The sequence below is a fragment of the Tachyglossus aculeatus genome, chromosome 13 (genome assembly GCF_015852505.1).
Source record: "Tachyglossus aculeatus isolate mTacAcu1 chromosome 13, mTacAcu1.pri, whole genome shotgun sequence".
Taxonomy (NCBI): domain Eukaryota; kingdom Metazoa; phylum Chordata; class Mammalia; order Monotremata; family Tachyglossidae; genus Tachyglossus; species Tachyglossus aculeatus.
Genome location: NC_052078.1, coordinates 20,643,313 through 20,661,837, shown reverse-complemented (window position 1 = coordinate 20,661,837; position 18,525 = coordinate 20,643,313). Strand labels below are relative to the sequence as shown.

At 43.2% G+C, this 18,525-nt stretch overlaps 1 protein-coding gene across 2 annotated transcripts in view; it reads left to right on the top strand.

Moving 5' to 3' along the window:
• Positions 1–16,012, top strand: part of ARMC3 (armadillo repeat containing 3) — a 69,010-nt gene extending 52,998 nt beyond the window's left edge. Inside the window, exons 11-21 of one of the 2 annotated variants that reach the window (XR_005453693.1) lie at positions 1,936–2,185; positions 3,301–3,437; positions 4,313–4,481; positions 6,244–6,344; positions 7,730–7,825; positions 8,051–8,146; positions 9,238–9,441; positions 11,229–11,391; positions 15,402–15,656; positions 15,758–15,813; positions 15,943–16,012. Coding sequence is in view for 1 of the 2 variants with exons in the window: in XM_038755802.1 (XP_038611730.1) it covers positions 1,936–2,185; positions 3,301–3,437; positions 4,313–4,481; positions 6,244–6,344; positions 7,730–7,825; positions 8,051–8,146; positions 9,238–9,441; positions 11,229–11,391; positions 15,402–15,611 (1,426 nt within the window). In the remaining variant the exon portion in view is untranslated. Of the gene's footprint in view, positions 1–1,935; positions 2,186–3,300; positions 3,438–4,312; positions 4,482–6,243; positions 6,345–7,729; positions 7,826–8,050; positions 8,147–9,237; positions 9,442–11,228; positions 11,392–15,401; positions 15,716–15,757; positions 15,814–15,942 lie in introns of those variants that run through there. The other variant, XM_038755802.1, reaches the window with a different exon arrangement.
• The last annotated feature ends 2,513 nt before the right edge of the window (positions 16,013–18,525 follow it).

Sequence of the window (18,525 nt, the reverse complement as noted above, 5' to 3'; positions counted from 1 at the left end):
GGGATTTGGCCGGTCTCGTGATTGTGAAATTATATGAAAGGCTAGTTTAGGCAAAGCTGCCTAGAGACAGAGATGTGTGAGCTAAGTCACCAATGGTGGTCTCTTTCCATCCATTGTGTGGTTCCATGATATAGTCTTTGTGAAATGAAATTGTTTTTATTTCAAGCACCACTCAGCTAGTAGAGCAAATCCAAGCGTCTTCTGGTGCCACCGTCCAAATTGGAATATTGGGTTTAAGGGACCAGTGGCCTGCCCCAATGAAGCCTGTTTATGGTCTGATTATTAGGTTCAATTTCCCATCCCTCCTTCGACTGAAGTAACGTGATCTGTGGGAAGGAGCATGGGACTTGGGTCCTAGTCTCAGATTTGCCGTTTGCCTGGTGTGTGACCTTGGACAAGTCACCAAACGTCTTTGTGCCTCAGTTTCCGTATCTGTAAAATGGGAGAAAATGCCTTTTCTCCCTCCCTTCCTCTTAAACTCCATGTGGGGCAGGGACAGAATCTGATCTGGTTATCTTCTATTTTGTATCTACATCAAAGCTTGGCACCTATTAAGTGCTTAATAAACAGCATTACTATTATAGATGGCAAAACTATTTAGCAAGTCATCACACTTGTTCAGTATTTCTAAACAATCCTATTTTTATAAATGGCAATCATGCTAGGATCAGATTATGATTTTTAAAACTTGTTTTGTTTATGTGCACTCTGCTTACCAAGCTGTAATTAAGTTTTGTAGATAAAAACTTGAACATCGTACTTTGAAATAGTAATGGGATCTTAGCTCTGCTGTTTGCCCGCAAGACAAGCTGATATGTCTGGGTACTTTTTGTTCTTTCCAGCCTTTTGTGTGCCTCTCTGTGCAGTGATATGCAATTTAACAAGAGCTGGGTTAGGCACACACATAGTTTGCTGGAATCCTCTGGCTTTGACTAGCTAGATTTTTATTCTCATCAACTTACTATCCTCATAAAGAACAGAGAAATAAGCAGAAGATAAAGATGAACGTGACGAAATGTATTTTTGACAAAGAAAAGACAGCAAAATTGGAGAGAAGAACAGCTCATACACTGTTCCTTGGTGATGCATCTTTTCTTGATCCATTGGAATTACAAGAGAATCAGCTCACATGAAATATAACTGATTTCACTCAACAATAAAAAAATTTCCCTTGCTCAAAATCCAGCTGTATCAATTGATATCCTTAAACTTTGTGTGTGTGTTGGGGGCCGGGGGTGGGGATAAAGGGAGGGGGATATAGTTGCTGCTGAAAAATATGCATTTCATGTAATTTAAAATGCAGTGTTCTTATTCTATGCAATAGATAATGTGTTCAAAATTTCCAAAGACAAAGTACAAATTGCCAAGTACCATATTCAAGGAAGAGCTTTTCCGGTTGTTGTTTTTTAGCTTTATTTTGTTTTTTTAAAGTAGCACTGTTTTCTTTCTGGTGGACTAATTGTATTCCCAAACCTTGCTGTTTGGGAGCCGGTCTTGCTATTTGATTTTGAGTTTGGCATGTAGGTGATATTGATCCACTACCCAAGAAAATGTCTGAGGTAGGCTAAGGTCTCACAGTCATGTAGAAGTGATTCTTTTTGAATAAAGCATTTTGGTGGGTTGTTTAAACTATATGGGAAAAAATGTGTCCAACTAAATAATGTATACATTGTTCTCATATGGTAAGAGTCCTAGCCGTATTCCTCCTCCGCCTCTTCCTCCTACTAGTAGCAGTAGTACTTTTTATTGTTTGGGACAGTTCAACAGAAGCAAAAAATACCCACATTCCCTACCTTCGAAGAGCTTAACATGTTCACTGTTTTCTACCATTTCTATAATTTGTTTTCACTGTAAATTCAGCAAATTGCCCTGAAGAGATTTTTCCCGAGTTTAGGGCACTTTAATCCCAATTCATTTTCTCTCTAATCTAACTAGTGCAGCTGCTGAAGCTGAGGCTATTGAGCCATTAATAAATGTCCTGTCTTGTAAAAGAGATGGAGCTGTTGCAAACGCCGCGATGGTCCTCGCCAACATGGCTACCCAGGAGCTGCTGCGTCTCAGCATACAGAGTCACGGTGTTATGTCTGCAATGGTAGAACCACTGCATTCCTCCAATTTTGCAGTCCAGAGCAAAGTCGCCCTGACTTTGGCTGCAGTCGCCTGCGATGCTGATGCAAGGACTGAGGTGAGAATTTGAACGTCCTCTGAAAGCCAGTGAATTGGTGGTTTGCTTTTTTACCAAGCCTTTCAGTTGTCACTGTTCTTCTTTACATGACTTTTGGTGTTTGGGATTTTTTCCTGTGAAAACCTAAAACATGTCCATTTATCAAAAAGACTCTCCCACAGTTTGACATTTTTTTTTACCCCTGCTTGACAAGGCTTCCTGAATTGATCATCTTGTCAGGACAGTCTGAATGACAGGACTATGTACACCCATTTGGGGCCATGAATGATTCTGGTTCATTACGTTACTCCATCAAATAAGAATTTAGAGATGTTGGTACAATTCTTTACTCACATTTAATGTATTTTAATATTTGCAACCAAAAGAATTGGACTTTCTAATGCCTCTAAAATTTGTTTCTGCTCAGGGTGAAAAGCCAAACTACCCAAAAAGGCAGTCAGTTCTTCAATGATTGACTTTTAGGGATATTTACTTAAAAATGAAAAATTTGAAAACTTGACTTTTAAAATATATTTCAGCGTATAGTAGTATGACTTCATTAAGAGATTACAGGAGACATGAGTTCTAATCCTGTCCCTTCCACTTGCTTGCTGTGTGACCTTGAGCAAGTCACTTAACTGTCTTTAAAAAAAATGGCACTTGTTCATCACTTACTATATGTCTAGTACAGTTCTAAGTGCTGGGGTAGATACAAGTTTGTCAGGTTGGACACAGTCCCTGTACCACATGGGGCTCACAGTCTAAAATGAAGGGAGGAGAATTTAATCCCCATTTTACAGATGAGGTAACTGAGGCACAGAGAAGATGTGACTGGCCCGAGGTCACACAGCAAGCTGTTGGCAGAGCCAGAATCAGAACCCAGGTCCTCTGACTTCCCAGGCCTGTGCTCTTTCCACCAGGCCCTGTGCTTTGGTTTCCTCATTTGCAAAATGGGGATAAAATACCAGTTTTCTCTCCCTCTTTAGACCACATGCCCCGTGTGGGGCGGGAACCGAGGCCGGTCTGATTATCTCACCTCTACTCCAGTGCTTACCAGAGTACTTGACACATAATAAGTGCTTAACAAGTACCATCACTGTCATTTTCGTGACCACTCATACGCTTTCTGTTCTTAGTTACGAAATGCAGGAGGCCTTGAACCCCTTGTCAAGCTCCTCCGCTCCAAGCATGACGAAGTCAGGCGGCACGCCAGCTGGGCCATCATGGTCTGTGCGAGCGACGAGCCGACGGCCCTCAAGCTGTGCAAACTGGGGTAAGGAGAACCTGGGCCCAGGCTTTCCTGATCTTGGGGAAGCTGCTAAAAAATCAGAGACCCAAGCGTGAGAGTTAAAATGTACATTTTAAACAAACCAGACATATTCAGCAACTCCAATGGAAAGCTGGTGATGCAGAGGGTGAATATGTTTCTGATTTCCAGTGCTCGGGACTTACTGTATTTACGGATTGCAGAATTTTCTGTTATATCTAAACTTGCTCATGTGGTAGTGAAAATCCATCCAGTACACTCCGTTGTAACAAAGAACAGAGAAACTGATAGAAATGCGTTGTTACTGGCTTTAAAGGTTTTCCCCTCCTACCTTTCTTCACTGATCTCCTACTACAACCCAACCTGCACACTTCATTCCTCCCAGAACTAACCTCGAACTCATCTTCCTCACCATCGATAACTAGCCCACATTCTTTCCCTGCTTGGAACTTGCTCCCCCTTTATATCCAGCCCTTCTAAAATCACATTTCCTCCAAGAGGCTTTCCCCAACTAAGCCCTCATTTGCCTGTCTAAGCCTTCCCTTCTGTATTGCTTAAGCACCTGGGTCTGCTCCCCTTAAGGACTTTGATATTCACTCCTTCCCCAACCCCAGACTGTGTCCAACCTGATTAGCTTGTATCTACCCCAGAACTTAGTACAGTGCCTTACTTACTATGAAGTGCAAATCTCTTCTCATGAACTTTCTCTTTTGACATTGGCTGGAGAAATGTGACTTAAAAACTCTATATTTTGTCTATCTTATTAGCTGGGGTGGAATTTGTTTAATTTTGAGAAAGAGGGGTCATAGCATTACCTCTGAGAGATGACTGATTTGGCTCAGTAGCCCTGGTGCAATGAGGTGTTTGTTTTTTATCACCAGAGCTTTGGAAATTCTTGAAGAACTTAATCTATCCGTAAGGGGCAAAAATAACTTCAGCGAAGGCGCTCACAGCAAATTGCTCAATAACAATCTTTCTCTCAAGTACAGTCAAACTGGCTACTTATCTTCAAATAATATAATTAATGATGGATTCTATGATTATGGCCAGGTGAGTTCATTTCAGTCATTCAGTCATTTGAAGACATCCAGGTGATCGACCGATCAGTAGTGTTTATTGAGCCCCTACTGTATGCAGAACACTGCACTAAGTGCTTGGGAGAGTGGATGTGATTGTGTTTCTCATCCTCAACAACGGATGATCTTGGGGCCAGTCAAGGACTTGTGCGAAAGAGGTTATTGGATAGCTAGAGGTTGGCACAACACCATTCACCCTCTCTCGTCTTTGCCAGCTGTATTCCTGCTATAGGGTAGTCAGTGCAGCAGCAAGGGAGTAGCTAGGGAGAGGTGCACGGCACACTGCAAATTGCAGACTAGAGTAATATGTACAAAACCTATCTTTGGCCAGTCACCCAGTAAAATCTCTGCCCTTTAGGAGTTTACAGTCTAATGGGAGAGTCAAACAAAAAATACACTTTACAGACAGAGGAAAAAGAGAATGGAAAGATGGATTTGGGGAGAACTAGAGTAGGTAAATAAATGCATACCAAAATAACTATGGGCAACTGTGAAAGGTGGTAGTAGAGAACCTATGATCTGGGGAGAAGAAAATGAATTGGGAAATGCCTTCTGGAAGACATGGGATTGTAGGAGGGCTTCGAAGATGGGGAAAGCAGTGACTTAGATTTAAAGGGGAAGGGAATTCTGGGCTGGGAGAATTGTCTGAGGGAAGGATCAGAGGCAGGAAAGTCAAATAGAGAGTGAGGTAAGAGGTATTTTGGGGAGGAGCGAAGAGAATGGCTGGTGAAGCCAATAGAAAGCCCTGAGAATTGTGGCAAGGAATTTCTGCTTCAGTGCAGAGGGGAATGAGTAGCTATTGGAAGTTTTCGATGAGTGAGGTTTTAAAGGAGATGAACCAGACGCAGCAAGTGACGTGTAGCCTGAAGGTGGGGAATGGCGGAAGAATGGGCCAATGGGGGGTTTTGTTGAAAAATATTTCTCTTAAAAACATTTCTCCTTAAGTATTTTGGAATCATATAATAGATTCACAAAAGGTTACTTAAAAAAAATTTTGAAATGGGCTCTTCACCTTGCACAGAAGACCTGAGTTGTAGTTATGTATTCTCTTCCAATTTAAAGTCATCACTGGTAGCTCAAGTATTCTAGTTTAAGTTTAGGGATAAAATTAAGAGAACTTATCTCTTGGGAACAAATGGTTTTGGGCATTGTATTGGAATCAGTATCAAACAGTTATAAGGATAGAATTTCTAATTTGAACTCCAGTTAAAATGCAATAGCCCCAATCCTAAATTTTTGGAAGGTACCTAGTAGAAACTGACTTCTTAGTCAAACTCCTAAGATATCTCAAACTCCTTTATAATGTTAATCTCTTTATGATTTAGGAGTAGGGGTAATTAAAAAAAACTGTATTTATACTTCTACTCTTAGGTTGCAACCCTGTGAGCTAGTATGTATGAGGGTGGCTACTGGAGTCTATTACTGGAGGTTATTTTAATCTTGTACATATACCAGAGACCTTTGGCTGGTTGATGTTTAAAACAAGAAAGAGCTAAAAGTGAAATAGATCAACGTCTCTTCTTTACACTAAAGGGAACAATAACAAACTTGGGTGAGGGGGAGAAACTCTTGTCCATATAATATTTTGATCCTTTCCCCCCTGAATTACGGTTTTCAAAACATTCATTTAAAATGTTAAATATGTCTTTCTTCCTTCAATTTCATGTCTATTTACTCATTTTTTGGAAATTAGGCTCCATCTGTAATACTGTGTACTCTCTTTTTCTTTCTTACAGACAAAACCTGGTACCAAATTCTTGTCTTTGGAAGAAATCAGTTCCCAAGGACTAACTGATAGTCGTGCAGTACTCTTAGTTAATTCGAAATTTCCGGAAACGTAAGTTGCTTTCTGGGGAATCAAAACACAATTCCTTTTTTTCAACTACAAGCAGTACGAGTAGGCCCTGGGCAGAGAAAGCCAGTGGGCTCATCTAATCAATCAGGAAATGGTATTTGCTTACTGTTACAGAGAACTGAACTAAGCGTTTGGGAAAGTATAATCCAAATACATTTAAATCAGTCTCTTCCCCCTTCCCCCGCTTTCACTTCTGGCACTAATTAGGCCAGAGTAGAGGGGCAGTGGATGAGGGGCATAGTAATTATAGTAATAATAGTGGTGGTATTGGTTGAATGCTTACTACGTGCTGGGTACTGTACTAAACACTAGGATAGATGCAAGATAATCAAGTTGGTTACAGTCCCTGTCACACACAAGACTCCCAATCTAAAGGAAGAAGAACAGCTGTTTTAATTCCCATTTTTACAGATGAGGAAACTGAGGCAGGTGGCTCAATCTACCTCTCCCCTCCCTGACCCCCATCAAGGGCCTCTGGGAAAGTGGAGGGCTATGGGAGAGTGTCTCTTTTACTCCATGTATGAGGTGGTCCAGCCTGCAAGAACATGGGTAGGATATAAGGGAACTGCAGTTTTTTGCTTTGCTTTTTTTTAATGGTATTTGTTAAGCACTTACTATGTGCCAGGCAGTGTACTAAGCATTGCACTGGTTCTTGGAATGTGCTGTGTCCTTTTCAATCTACTTGACCCTTAGTTTGATAGGGTTGGCTCCCCTAGTTTATTATCTAGCCATAAAAATAGCTAATGGGCTTGCCTCATAAAGAGCCTTGTCTCTATTTTTGATCCAGATCTTTTGTGGTAGATGGATGCATAGCTACACAGAAGTTTGTTTTTTTTTTTAAATAAAGGCATTGTCTCTGTTATGTGACACGGTCATTATTTGCATATGTCTTCACCTAATCCCTGAGCAGTTTGAACTTGTCTGTTTTGGTGTTTTTTTTTCAACACGGGTTGCATCATGTTTTGTTTTTTTTCTTTTCAAAAAGTTTTAATGTCTGGACACAAGGCATTATTGCCAAATGGATTAACTTGTGGGAAGCAGCTTGGCTGGTGTAAAGAGGAGAGGCCTGGGATTCAGAGGACCTGGTTTCTAATCCCGCTCTGCCACTTGCCTGCTGTGTGCCTTTGGGCAAGTCACTTAATTTCTCTGTGCCTCAGTTTCCTCTACTGTGAAATGGGGGTTAAATACCGGTTCTCCCTTCTACATAGACTGTGAGCCCAGTGAGAGACAAGAGATCATTTCTGACCCAATTATCTTGCATCTACCCCAGCACTTAGTACAGTGCTTGGCACGTAGCAAACACTTAACAAATGCCATTATTATTATTGTTTCCTTTTTCTTACAACTTGAAATTTGTATAATTTCAGTACGCCACCTCCATCTTCTGGAGATGATAAGGTACTAGAACATTATGGACGTAGCACCTCATCTTCTTTAAGAAAATCAAGTAAAGAAAAAGCCAGGTGAGAAAATAGTGACTTTATCAGCATTTCTTGGAATTTTCATATATCTTGAAAAAGAGTAGGAAAAAAGATAGAAATGATTTTCATTTTTCATTTTCATTTATTTTCGCTTTCATAGTATAAATAAAGTTGAGTGATGGCTTATAAAATGAAGTTTATGGGTGTGTACATGTGAGTTAACCTTGGTTATGCTTTTCACAAGTATCTAAAGCTGTATCATTTTAGTACTCCACAGCCATCTCCTTCGGACGAAAAGCCAGAACTTCTTGGACGAACGATTACTTCTGTTAGCAAAGGCAGCACTAAGGAAAAAGGACTAAGGTGTGAATTTGCTGACGTTTCACTTTGAGTACTTTGTGCCTAGATGAGGAAAATGTAAATGAAACAGTTGTGAAGCTAAACCTAATACTGGCAGGGATGGAAACTAAATCACCCCGATTGTCTCTTTCTCTCCGTGGTGTGTGGCTCCATGATAGCCTTGGGAAAATGAATTTTTTTTTTAATTTTAAGCACTACCATCTATTGGAGCAAATCCAAGCATCCTTGGGTGCCACTGTCCAAGTCAGAATATTGGCTTTAAAGGGACCAGTGGCCTACCCCAATGAAGCCTGTCTATGGTCTGATTATGAAATTCTATTTCCCATCCCTCCTTTCATTGAAACCATGTGCTCTGCAGGAAGGAGAAGGGGGTCGGGAGTCAAGAGACTTGGGTTCTAGTCTTAGCTTTGCCCTTTGCCTGCTGTGTAACCTTGGGCAAGTCACCTCACTTTTCTGTGCCTCATCTTCCTCATCTGTAAAATGGGGATAAATGACTGTTTCCCTCACCCCTCTGAGCCCCATGTGGAATGGAATATTTCTGATCTGATTTTAGTGCTTAACAAGTATCATTGTTATTGTTATTACTATCATTGTGATGATGGTGGTGATGATGATGATGATGATGATAGGACTTTAAAATCAGAAACATGCCTAAGAGGGGGAACTACGAGTAAGAAGGAATTTCCTGGATCTGAATTTGGCCACCTGAGCCCCTGTCGGTTCTCTAGGGGTTCTGATATTGCTTACAGCTCAGTGCTGTTAGATAATCTTACTATCTACTTAAAAATCCACCACCCACCAGGGCCTTTGCTCTCTCAGCATTTTTATTTTTAATGATTTTATTGAGCTAAGTTTGTTGTGTTTCCTTTGAAATTTGAAGTTTATTTAATTTCTTGCTCTACTCTGGGGCTTGCACCAACAAACAGTCCCCAAATTTTTGGTTTTAGTGAATCTGAAGCAAAAATTGATGCTTGATTTCCAGGGAACCCCAAAAAGCTCAGTAGTTACAGTTAGGGTTTGGAACACTTCAGTACTGACCAAAAGCACAGTAAGTGTACCTTCGTTTTTAAAGTTTTGTTTCTGGTTTGTCAAAGAAAGGGGAAAGGAAGAAAAGAGGAGGAAAAAATCAAAGAAGAGGAGGAGATGCCACTTGCATTCAAGGTCGCTCCAGCAGCACGTCTTGAAGAGAAAGAATGGCTCCCACCGGCTGACCCTGATCTCTGTGAATATGTCACTGAGGTGTCCAGAACAATCCTTCCCATCACCAACCCGCAGGACCAAATTCAAGCTCTTGCTCAGTAAGTTTTTTCCCCTTTCAATTTTTGAAATCTATTCCAGTCAAGCTCTCTTCGATCTGCCAGGGCTCGTCAAGAAGGAGCGTAAACTGGATTCGCTCCTAAGTGATAACAGTGGTATTTGTTAAGCCCTTACTATGCGTCAAGTACTGTGCTAAATGCTGGGGCAGGTACAAGGTAATCAGATTGAGCACAGTGTCTCTCCCATGCAGAAGAGTTCGTTTTGGGGGCAGGAAATGTGTCTTATATTGTTGTGTTGTACTCTCCCAAGAGCTTATGCAGTGCTGTGCACCCAGTGCTCAATAAATGCAATTGACTGATTGACTTTCAGACCAGATTATCGGCTACAAATAAAATCCACAATGAATTACTGCCAGCTATTTTAGGAACGAGTCAAGCATTTAGGTCACTTTAGGCTCATTGATATTTTACGACATGCTTTAAGAAAGCGTAATCCCAGTTTCATTTCTAGTCAACAAACATGGGAAAGTTCATTCATTTAATCACATTTATTGAGCGCTTCCTGTGTGCAGAGCAGAGCACTGGGAGCGAGAGGGGTGCATTGGTTTGAGTTGGCCTCACCCCCCGATGGCTGTATCTGCTAAAAGCTTTGGCGGAATAGGGAGATGAAGATAACTTTCTCTACACCAGGTTTAGGGAAAGGCAGGGGTAGAGGTGCTAGGGTGGGGGAATCAGTCAATTAGTGATGTGCACTGAGCACTTACTGTGTGCAGAGCACTGTACTAAGCAGTCAGACATCCGTTTGTATTTGTTGAGCCCTTATCGTCTGCAGAACACTGTACTAAGCACTTGGGAGAGTACAATATAACAATGAACAGACACACTCCCTGCCCACAATGAGTTTACAGTCTAGAAGGGGAGACAGACATTAGTATAAATGAGTTACAGATACTTACATTTGTAAGTAATGTGAGGTAGGGGGATGAATATTTAGGAAAGTACAATACAACAGAGATGATAGACACATGCCCTGTCCGCAGTCATCATCATCATCATCAATCGTATTTATTGAGCGCTTACTGTGTGCAGAGCACTGTACTAAGGGCTTGGGAAGTACAAATTGGCAACATATAGAGACAGTCCCTACCCAACAGTGGGCTCACAGTCTAAAAGGGGGAGACAAAACCAAACATACTAACAAAATAAAATAAATAGAATAGATATGTATAAGTAAAATAAATAAATAAATAAATAGAGTAATAAATATGTACAAACAGTCCTGTCCTGTAGAACTGACAGTCTAGAGGGGAAGACTGGTGTTAAAATAAATGATGGCCGTGGAAAGGTGTTTGGAAATCTGCTGACTGGGCCACCAGGCGTTTAGAAATCAGTTCCCTCATCCCCACCTCAGGAGGAGTTTGGGATTAATACTAATTGCACTACAAGGGTGAGTCACTGCTTGTAACTCCAAAGCCTTTCACACGGCTCCATTTCTCCTTGTCGTCATGTGGCATTGATTTTAATCTTGCGTTCCAACAATCGGGAAAATTATCACTCATTTCCAAAATGCTGTTCAACATTTAATGAAAGTACTAGAATTGCAACATGTCTAAATGGCCCGCGGACAGCACATTGTTGTGCTAATTAGCTTAATGTGGAGCTTGCTTATAGTAATTGAACAATAAAAAGTAAAGCAAACACAACAAAGATCAGAAGGCAGCTTTTATGCATGCTGAAGGTTCTATTTGTACCCATGTAATTATGCGATGAAGCCTCGTAAATAAGATTGAGAAGACTGATTCATTTGCTCTTGATTTAAATTAAAACAGGTTTGTGGCAGAAAAGATGGGCGGTCCAATTGAAAAAGATGGATTACATAAATTCAGCTGGGAACTTCACATAAGTGAAATAGAATTTGCTCTGAAATCCAATGTCATACCTATTGGGAAAATCAAGAAAGGAATCTTCTACCACCGAGCTTTGCTTTTCAAGGTATATTAAGCCGTGTTCATCTCATTTACAAACTATACCAGAGATTTGCTTTCATGACCATACGTATTGGAACACATACAAACAGGGAGCTCGGGCCAAAGTAGCTTCCATTTAACCTTATAGTGTTAATCTCCCGTTTTGGTTCTGTCTGTATATACTGTCTGAATATAAATCTTTTATCACCAGAATACAGGGAGCTTATTTGCTTTCATTCCCAAAGCTAACTGAACTGGAGACCTTCACATTAAAGTGACCTGAAAATCTACTTTTAACTGTGAAATCATTTCTAAGCCATTCCTCCTTTTCCCTGTCAAAGGTGCATCCTTTGTTGCTCCAGTCTTTTAAGTGAACTCAAACCGTCTGGCCCTTCTCCGTGGCTGACGTGCCACCTGTAATTAAAAATCCAGCTCGAACCAGAAAGCCTGGCACTATCTCTGAACCTTTCTTCCTCCTCCTGATGGGATCGTTTGATTTAAGGGGCCAGTTGTCCCATCTGGGGCAGGGCGAACCCACCTCTGGAGGGGTGTGTGTGGATATGGGTGTGGGTGTTCAACTGTGGGGGTGCCTTGATTTCTTCTAAAGAGATGAAGAGGCGATGGCCTCTTTAATGTTCGTTCATCCCTCCCTGCACCATCTACCAGGTCCAGATTCTCCCAGCTGGTGAGCTTCTCCTGCCTCCTCCAGCCTTCCCTTCCCCTCCAAAGGCCCACTCCCTCCCCCCTTCAATCAATCAATCGATCGATTGTATTTACTGAGCACTTACTGTATGCAGCACACTGTACTAAGCATTCCTAGCGACTGCCCCTCCGTCGACCGGTAGGATAGGAGAGGAGGGAGAAAGGGAGGGAAAGAAGGGGCAGTGTGTGGCTGAAAGGAGCTTGGAACAGTCACCCAGTAACCTGGTCGTGAGCGGCCCATTCCAGCCTCCCTTTTCTCTGGTCTCTCCCAGCTCCTAGGAGTTGAGCTGATGTTTACCCTGGAACTCATTGCTTCCTGATCCCTGCAGGTGATTTCTCCAGGAGTCCCAGCCTGACTATTTATTGACCATTAGGGCCTTCCCTTTAGTCTCCTCGGTCTGGATGGGAGTGTTGGGTCAGTTAGGGGTGGGGGCTTGTTGCTTCTTTCCCCGTGGCCTGCCCACTCACTCACGTTTAAGAGGTGAGTGAGCCAGGGGACTGGAGAAACTTGGGGGTCAGCCCCATAAACTGCTTAGCAAGCTGGGTCCCCAAAGACCTTTCACTTGGTTAATTCCCAAGCACCCTGCACCGAGTGAATGCTCAAGAATGCTGCTACTACTACTAGTACTACTGTACTACTACTACTGCTACATCTGCTGCCTGAAAGAATTAGCCTTGGAGCTTAGAGTGCAGGTCTAGCCTACCTGGCAGTAGAGTGGGAAGGCTGGGCATGGCAGGTAGGGAGCTCGGGGGAGGATATTCCTACCAACAAGTCAGAGAGCAGGTAACCGGCTCCACCACTTGTCAACTGTGTGACTTTGGGCAAGTCACTTAACTTCTCTGGGCCTCAGTTCCCTCATCTGTAAAATGGGGATGAAGACTGTGAGCCCCACGTGGGACAACCTGATCACCTTGTAAATTCCCCAGCGCTTAGAACAGTGCTCTGCACATAGTAAGCGCTTAATAAATGCCATTATTATTATTATTATCATTATAACCGCTCTTTTGGGTTTTTCGCAGGCTTTCTACATTGCCCCACCCCCTGGAAACCCAGTCCTCCCAGTTAAGGATAGGAATGGAAGGGAAGCAGCATTGCCTAGTAGAAATAGCCCAGGCCTGGGTGTCGGAGGACTTAGGTTGTAATCCCAGCTCCACCGCTTGCCTGCTGGGGACCATAGGCAAGTCACTTAATTTCTCTGTGCCCTAGTGTGTAAAATGGGGATTCAATACCTGTTCTCCCTCCTACCTAGACTGAGAGCCCCACGTGGCTCACTTCACGTATCTACCTCAGGGTTTGGAACAGTGCTTGACCCAGAGTAAGTGCTTAACAAATACCATTTAAAAAAGTAGCCCTGCATTGGATTTAAGAAAACCTATTCCCTGAAATTCCATATTACTCCCACTATTCATTCATTCAGTCATATTTATTGAGCGTTTACTGTGTGCAGAGCACTGTACTAAGTGCTTGGAAAGTACAGTTTGGCAACAGATAGAGACAATCCCTACCCAACAAAGGGCTCACAGTCTAGAAGGGCTATTGACGATAGCCACTCAGGGCAAATTGAAATGGGTGACCTAGCGATTATGTGGATAATTCAAGCAATCTAGTGCACTGTTTCCTGAATTATCAGGAAACTGGAGCAGGTTTGGGCCTCATGTACTCAGATAACCCCAGCCAGTAAGCACTTTATGTTAGAGAGATAGTCTTTGGGAGGGAGGCTGAGGAGTGAGAGCAGCAAACGTATGTAAGTCGAACACTTTTGTGTGGAGTTGGGGCTCAGTTTGGGGAAGTTTGTGTGGGAAAATCTTCCATAAATAATTGGTCTACCAAAATCATGTATTCTCTCTCCTCTCCAGGCCCAAGTTGAGGTCTCTATGCTTCCCTCACAAGTGATTATTATGTAATTAAGATGGAAATGGAGCAGGGCGACCAATTCTTTTCCTTCAGTGAAAGGAAATGAAAAACACAATGCATTTAATCCCCAAGGAGGGCTAAATTATAGTCCAGTGTATGCTTTGGGTCAGGCTACTGTTTTTTCTATTGTGAATCATAATTATAGTAATATTAAACGCCTGATCAGAGCTTTGTGCAACGGGAAGTTGACATGGCGCTGTTATCCAGACCTTCGAAGTCTAGTTTAGAAGCAGACTTATTGATTATGTTAATATTTGGGAAAGGCCCCCAGGATGGCAGGTACTGCCCAGTCTAGGAGCTAAAAACTGAGCCTGACCCACATTCAGATGCATGCAAGGAGTTTTTAGGTTTAAGAAACTAACATCACAGAGAAAGCGGGAGGTCTGACTGGGTCCATCATCATCATCATCATCAATCGTATTTATTGAGCGCTTACTATGTGCAGAGCACTGTACTAAGCGCTTGGGAAGTACAAATTGGCAACATATAGAGACAGTCCCTACCCAACAGTGGGCTCACAGTCTAAAAGGGGGAGACAGAGAACAAAACCAAACATACTAACAAAATAAAATAAATAGGATAGATATGTACAAGTAAAATAAATAAATAAATAAATAGAGTAATAAATATGTACAAACATATATACATATGTACATATGTATATATACAAACATATATACATATATTCCATGGAGAAGGGAGGTGCCATCTTCCTATCAAGGGGCAATTGGGAGATCAAAGAGGGGTTTGTTACCAGCAGCCAGTTTGCCCACTGGCCTCCTGACCACAGTTCGAGTCCCGGTTTGTGGTCTGGAGCCTGCACCCATCCACATCATTTTGTTCCCTCCCACACATGGTGTCTTTTTTTATTATGGTATTTGTTAAGCTACGTGCGAGGCACTGTGCTAAGCGCTGGGGTAGATATAAGCTAATCAGGTTGGACACAGTCTATGTTCCACAATGGACTCACAGAATTAATCTCCATTTTACAGATGAGGGAACTGAGGCCCAGAGAAGTGAAGTGACTTGCCCAAGGTCATACAGCACGCAAGTGGCGGAGCCAGGATTAGAAGCCAAGCTCATGCTCTGTCCACCAGATCTCAGTCTTGTGCAGAATCAGAGACATTGTCATCCTGGTTCCTGCCAGAACTTTCCATATTTTTTAATGGTATTTTCTAAGCGCTTACTATGTGCCAGGCACTGTACTAAGTGCTGGGGTAGATGCAAGATAATCAAGTTGGACACAGTCCCTGTCCCACACAGGGCTCACAGTCTTAACCCTCTACATGTTCCCAAATTAGTAGATTTTTTGGTCAGTTGCACATTTGACAAAATCCAAACTAGCACGCTCGCTCCGTCCTCGCCTTACCCCGTAATGTTCTTTTCTTTCTTTACCGACTGCTTGCTTTCTGCCTTAGGTTTTAGCAGACAAAATTGGCATTGGCTCCAGTTTAGTCCGTGGAGAATACAACCGCGCCTGGAATGAAATCAAGTTAGTTAATGACTCTACTAAAGGAATCACTGGATTTCTCCCTCCTCCACAAGTTTATATCGTAGACCTAATGTTTCATCCCGGTAATCTGATGAAGGAAAGAAGTGCAGAGGCACAGCGCTACCAGTTTCTTTAACCTAATCCAAGAGATGTTCACATGGGAAAATAATTCGTCAAAGAGGTTTGGATGTTTGTAGCACAGCGACTGTCGTTTGCTTTATTAAATACCTTTAAAATGAATTTCATCTTGTGTTTCACCTCTGCTTTCACTTTCCAATTTAGGACGTAAGGAAACTTACAACCACCATGCATTCATTCAACTTGATTGTGCGCTACAGGTAACAATTTCCCAAGTAGAAACACACTATCTTGGCTTGCTGACGGGATGCTTTGAATTTGCCCAATAAATGGGTTTCCAGTGGCATCTCTGACCCAGGTGGCCTTTTTTCCTGCCTCTGTCCTTCTAGATTCACACCCAGCTCAGCTGGTGGCTGCTGTAGCAGTTGCTGTGGCTATCACCGTCCCCATCCTCATCGCGTGAGTTCTTTTTAAGTTTCTACTGTTTGCCACACATCCTAGTAGGTGCCTATTTGGTATGCAAAGCACTGAACTGAGCACTTACTGTGTGCAGAGCACTGAACCAAGTAACTGTTTGCAGAGTACAGAACCGAGCACCTACTGTAAGCAGAGCGCTCAACTGAACACCCACTGTGTGCAGAGCACTGAGTGACTACTGTTTACAGAGTGCCAAATTGAGTGCCTACTGTGTGCAGAGCACTGAACTGAGCACCTGTTGTGCTGAGCACTATCCAAGATCCCTTTTTATAGCATCTACCAAGTGCTTACCATGTTCTAGGCATTGTGCTAAATACAAGCATATGAGATCAAACACAGTCCCTGTCCCACATGGGGCCTCCCAATGTATCATCCTCATTTTACAAAGAGGGAAACTGAGGTGCTGGGGGGTTAAGTGACTTGCCCAAGGCCACAGAGTAGGCCAGTGGTGGAGCTGGGACTCGAATCTGGGACTTCTGACTTCCAGTTCTCTGGGAGACTACAGTCAGTGTACTTTAGGAGACTTGGCCCCTGCCCTGAAGAAGCTTGCAATCCAATGTGCGGAGACAGACAAACACAGAGCACATACATAAGGAAAAACATAAATGTAGCCAGTTAAAAGACTAAAATAAGCAAAAATTAAAGAGGCAAATGAACTAGTGGAATGAACTGTGAGCCCCTTGAGGAACAGGGTCCATTTCTAACTCTAATCTTTCCCAGGGCGTAGTAATAATAATACTAGTATTGTATTATTATTATTGTTGGGGTATGTGTTAAGCTCTTACTGTGTGTCAAGCACAAGTTAATCAGGTCAAACATAGACCCTGTCCCACATGGGGCTATGAGGGAGACCAGGCATTGAAGCTCTGTTTTACAGGTGAGGAAACTGAGGCACAAAGAAGTTTAGTGACTTGTTCATGATCTCACAATCAATCAATCAGTCGTATTTATTGAGCGCTTACTATGTGCAGAGCACTGTACTAAGCACTTGGGAAGTACAAGTCAGCAACACATAGAGACAGTCCCTACCCAACAGTGGGCTCACAGTCTAGAAGGGGGAGACAGAGAACAAAACCAAACATACTAATAAAATAAATAGAATAGATATGTACAAGTAAGATAAATAAATAGAGTAATAAGTATTTATTATACTTATTGTAATAATAATTATAATATATTCACCACAGCAGGCAAGTGGTGAACCCAGGTCCCCCAACTCCCAGGCCTGTGCTCTTTCCACTAGACCACACCGAGTACTCTCAGTAGAGTACACTGTACACAGTAGGCATTTAATAAATACTAGTCCTACTACAACTGAATAAACCAGCAAGTTTATTGGAAGCCCAGCAGGCTTCGTGGACCAAACCATTAGCTGGGAACTGCCGACAGTTTGGGGCGGGGGGAGAGGGGTGAAGGGGTCTCCCCCCATCACGGGCTGCCTCCAGCTGGCCTGGGCAGCCTCTACATGGAGAAGGGAACCCAAGGCTGGAAGCAAGAAATTGAGAGGCCCCAGAGAAGGAAGGGTAAACTCTCCCTCCGGCCCCTAGAAGGGTTGATATTTTTGGTTTCGAATGACGGCCCAGTCCCACTGTCTCGTGTGACTATTAGCCAGATCAACTTGGGGGTGGGGGTCTCCGCTTCTGAGTAGCGACCCGCTACGAGGGAGAAACTGGCTCGGGAACTAGACGTGGGAGACAGCCTGGCGCCTGAAATTCCCATTCCCTGGGTAAACGGCTGTCGCTGAAGGGATAACTTCCCAAATCCTGAACATTCGTCTTCTCTTCCCGCAGCCGGCCCGGCCCGGGAGCTGCTGACAGGCCACAGCTGACGTGGGCCATTAGGGCTAGGAGCGATCAGCTTGCTGAGCGCTGAGGGGGGTCGAGGTGCCCCCCCCCCCCACCCCCACCCCATAGGCCCCAGGGTGGAGAATCACCTTGGAAATCGAGTTTGGCAACCATCGTAGAGCAAGGTTAAAGTGCAGGGGAGAAGCCAATCTCCCGGCTGCCAAGGAGAAGGTCCCCATCTCTCTTGGGGATCCAGCTTGGACAGCTCAGATGGGATGAAGCTGTCAGCCTGGGACTCCTGGAGAATTTCCTTTAAAGAGGTGAATTTGATCAGGACCTAACTGGTTTCCTTGTCTGGCCACCAAGGAAAGAGGGAACATCTATAACAATTCTTACCCCCTCACATCCGGGGCTTGCTGGGAAGAAGCGGTGGGGTCTCCAGAGACCCTCCCCGCCCGCCCTGGGAGCCCAGCACTCTGCCCCCACCAAAGCATGCCAGGCTCAGGGGCTCTGGATTCAGCATCGGAGGAGTCGATCATTTCTGCAGTTTCAATTCAGCAGGTGCTTCCATGTAGCATATTATTATCATATATAATATGATAGGAGGCCTTCCCAGATTGAGCCCCTTCCTTCCTCTCCCCCTCGTCCCCCTCTCCATCCCCCTCATCTTACCTCCTTCCCTTCCCCACAGCACCTGTATATATGTATATA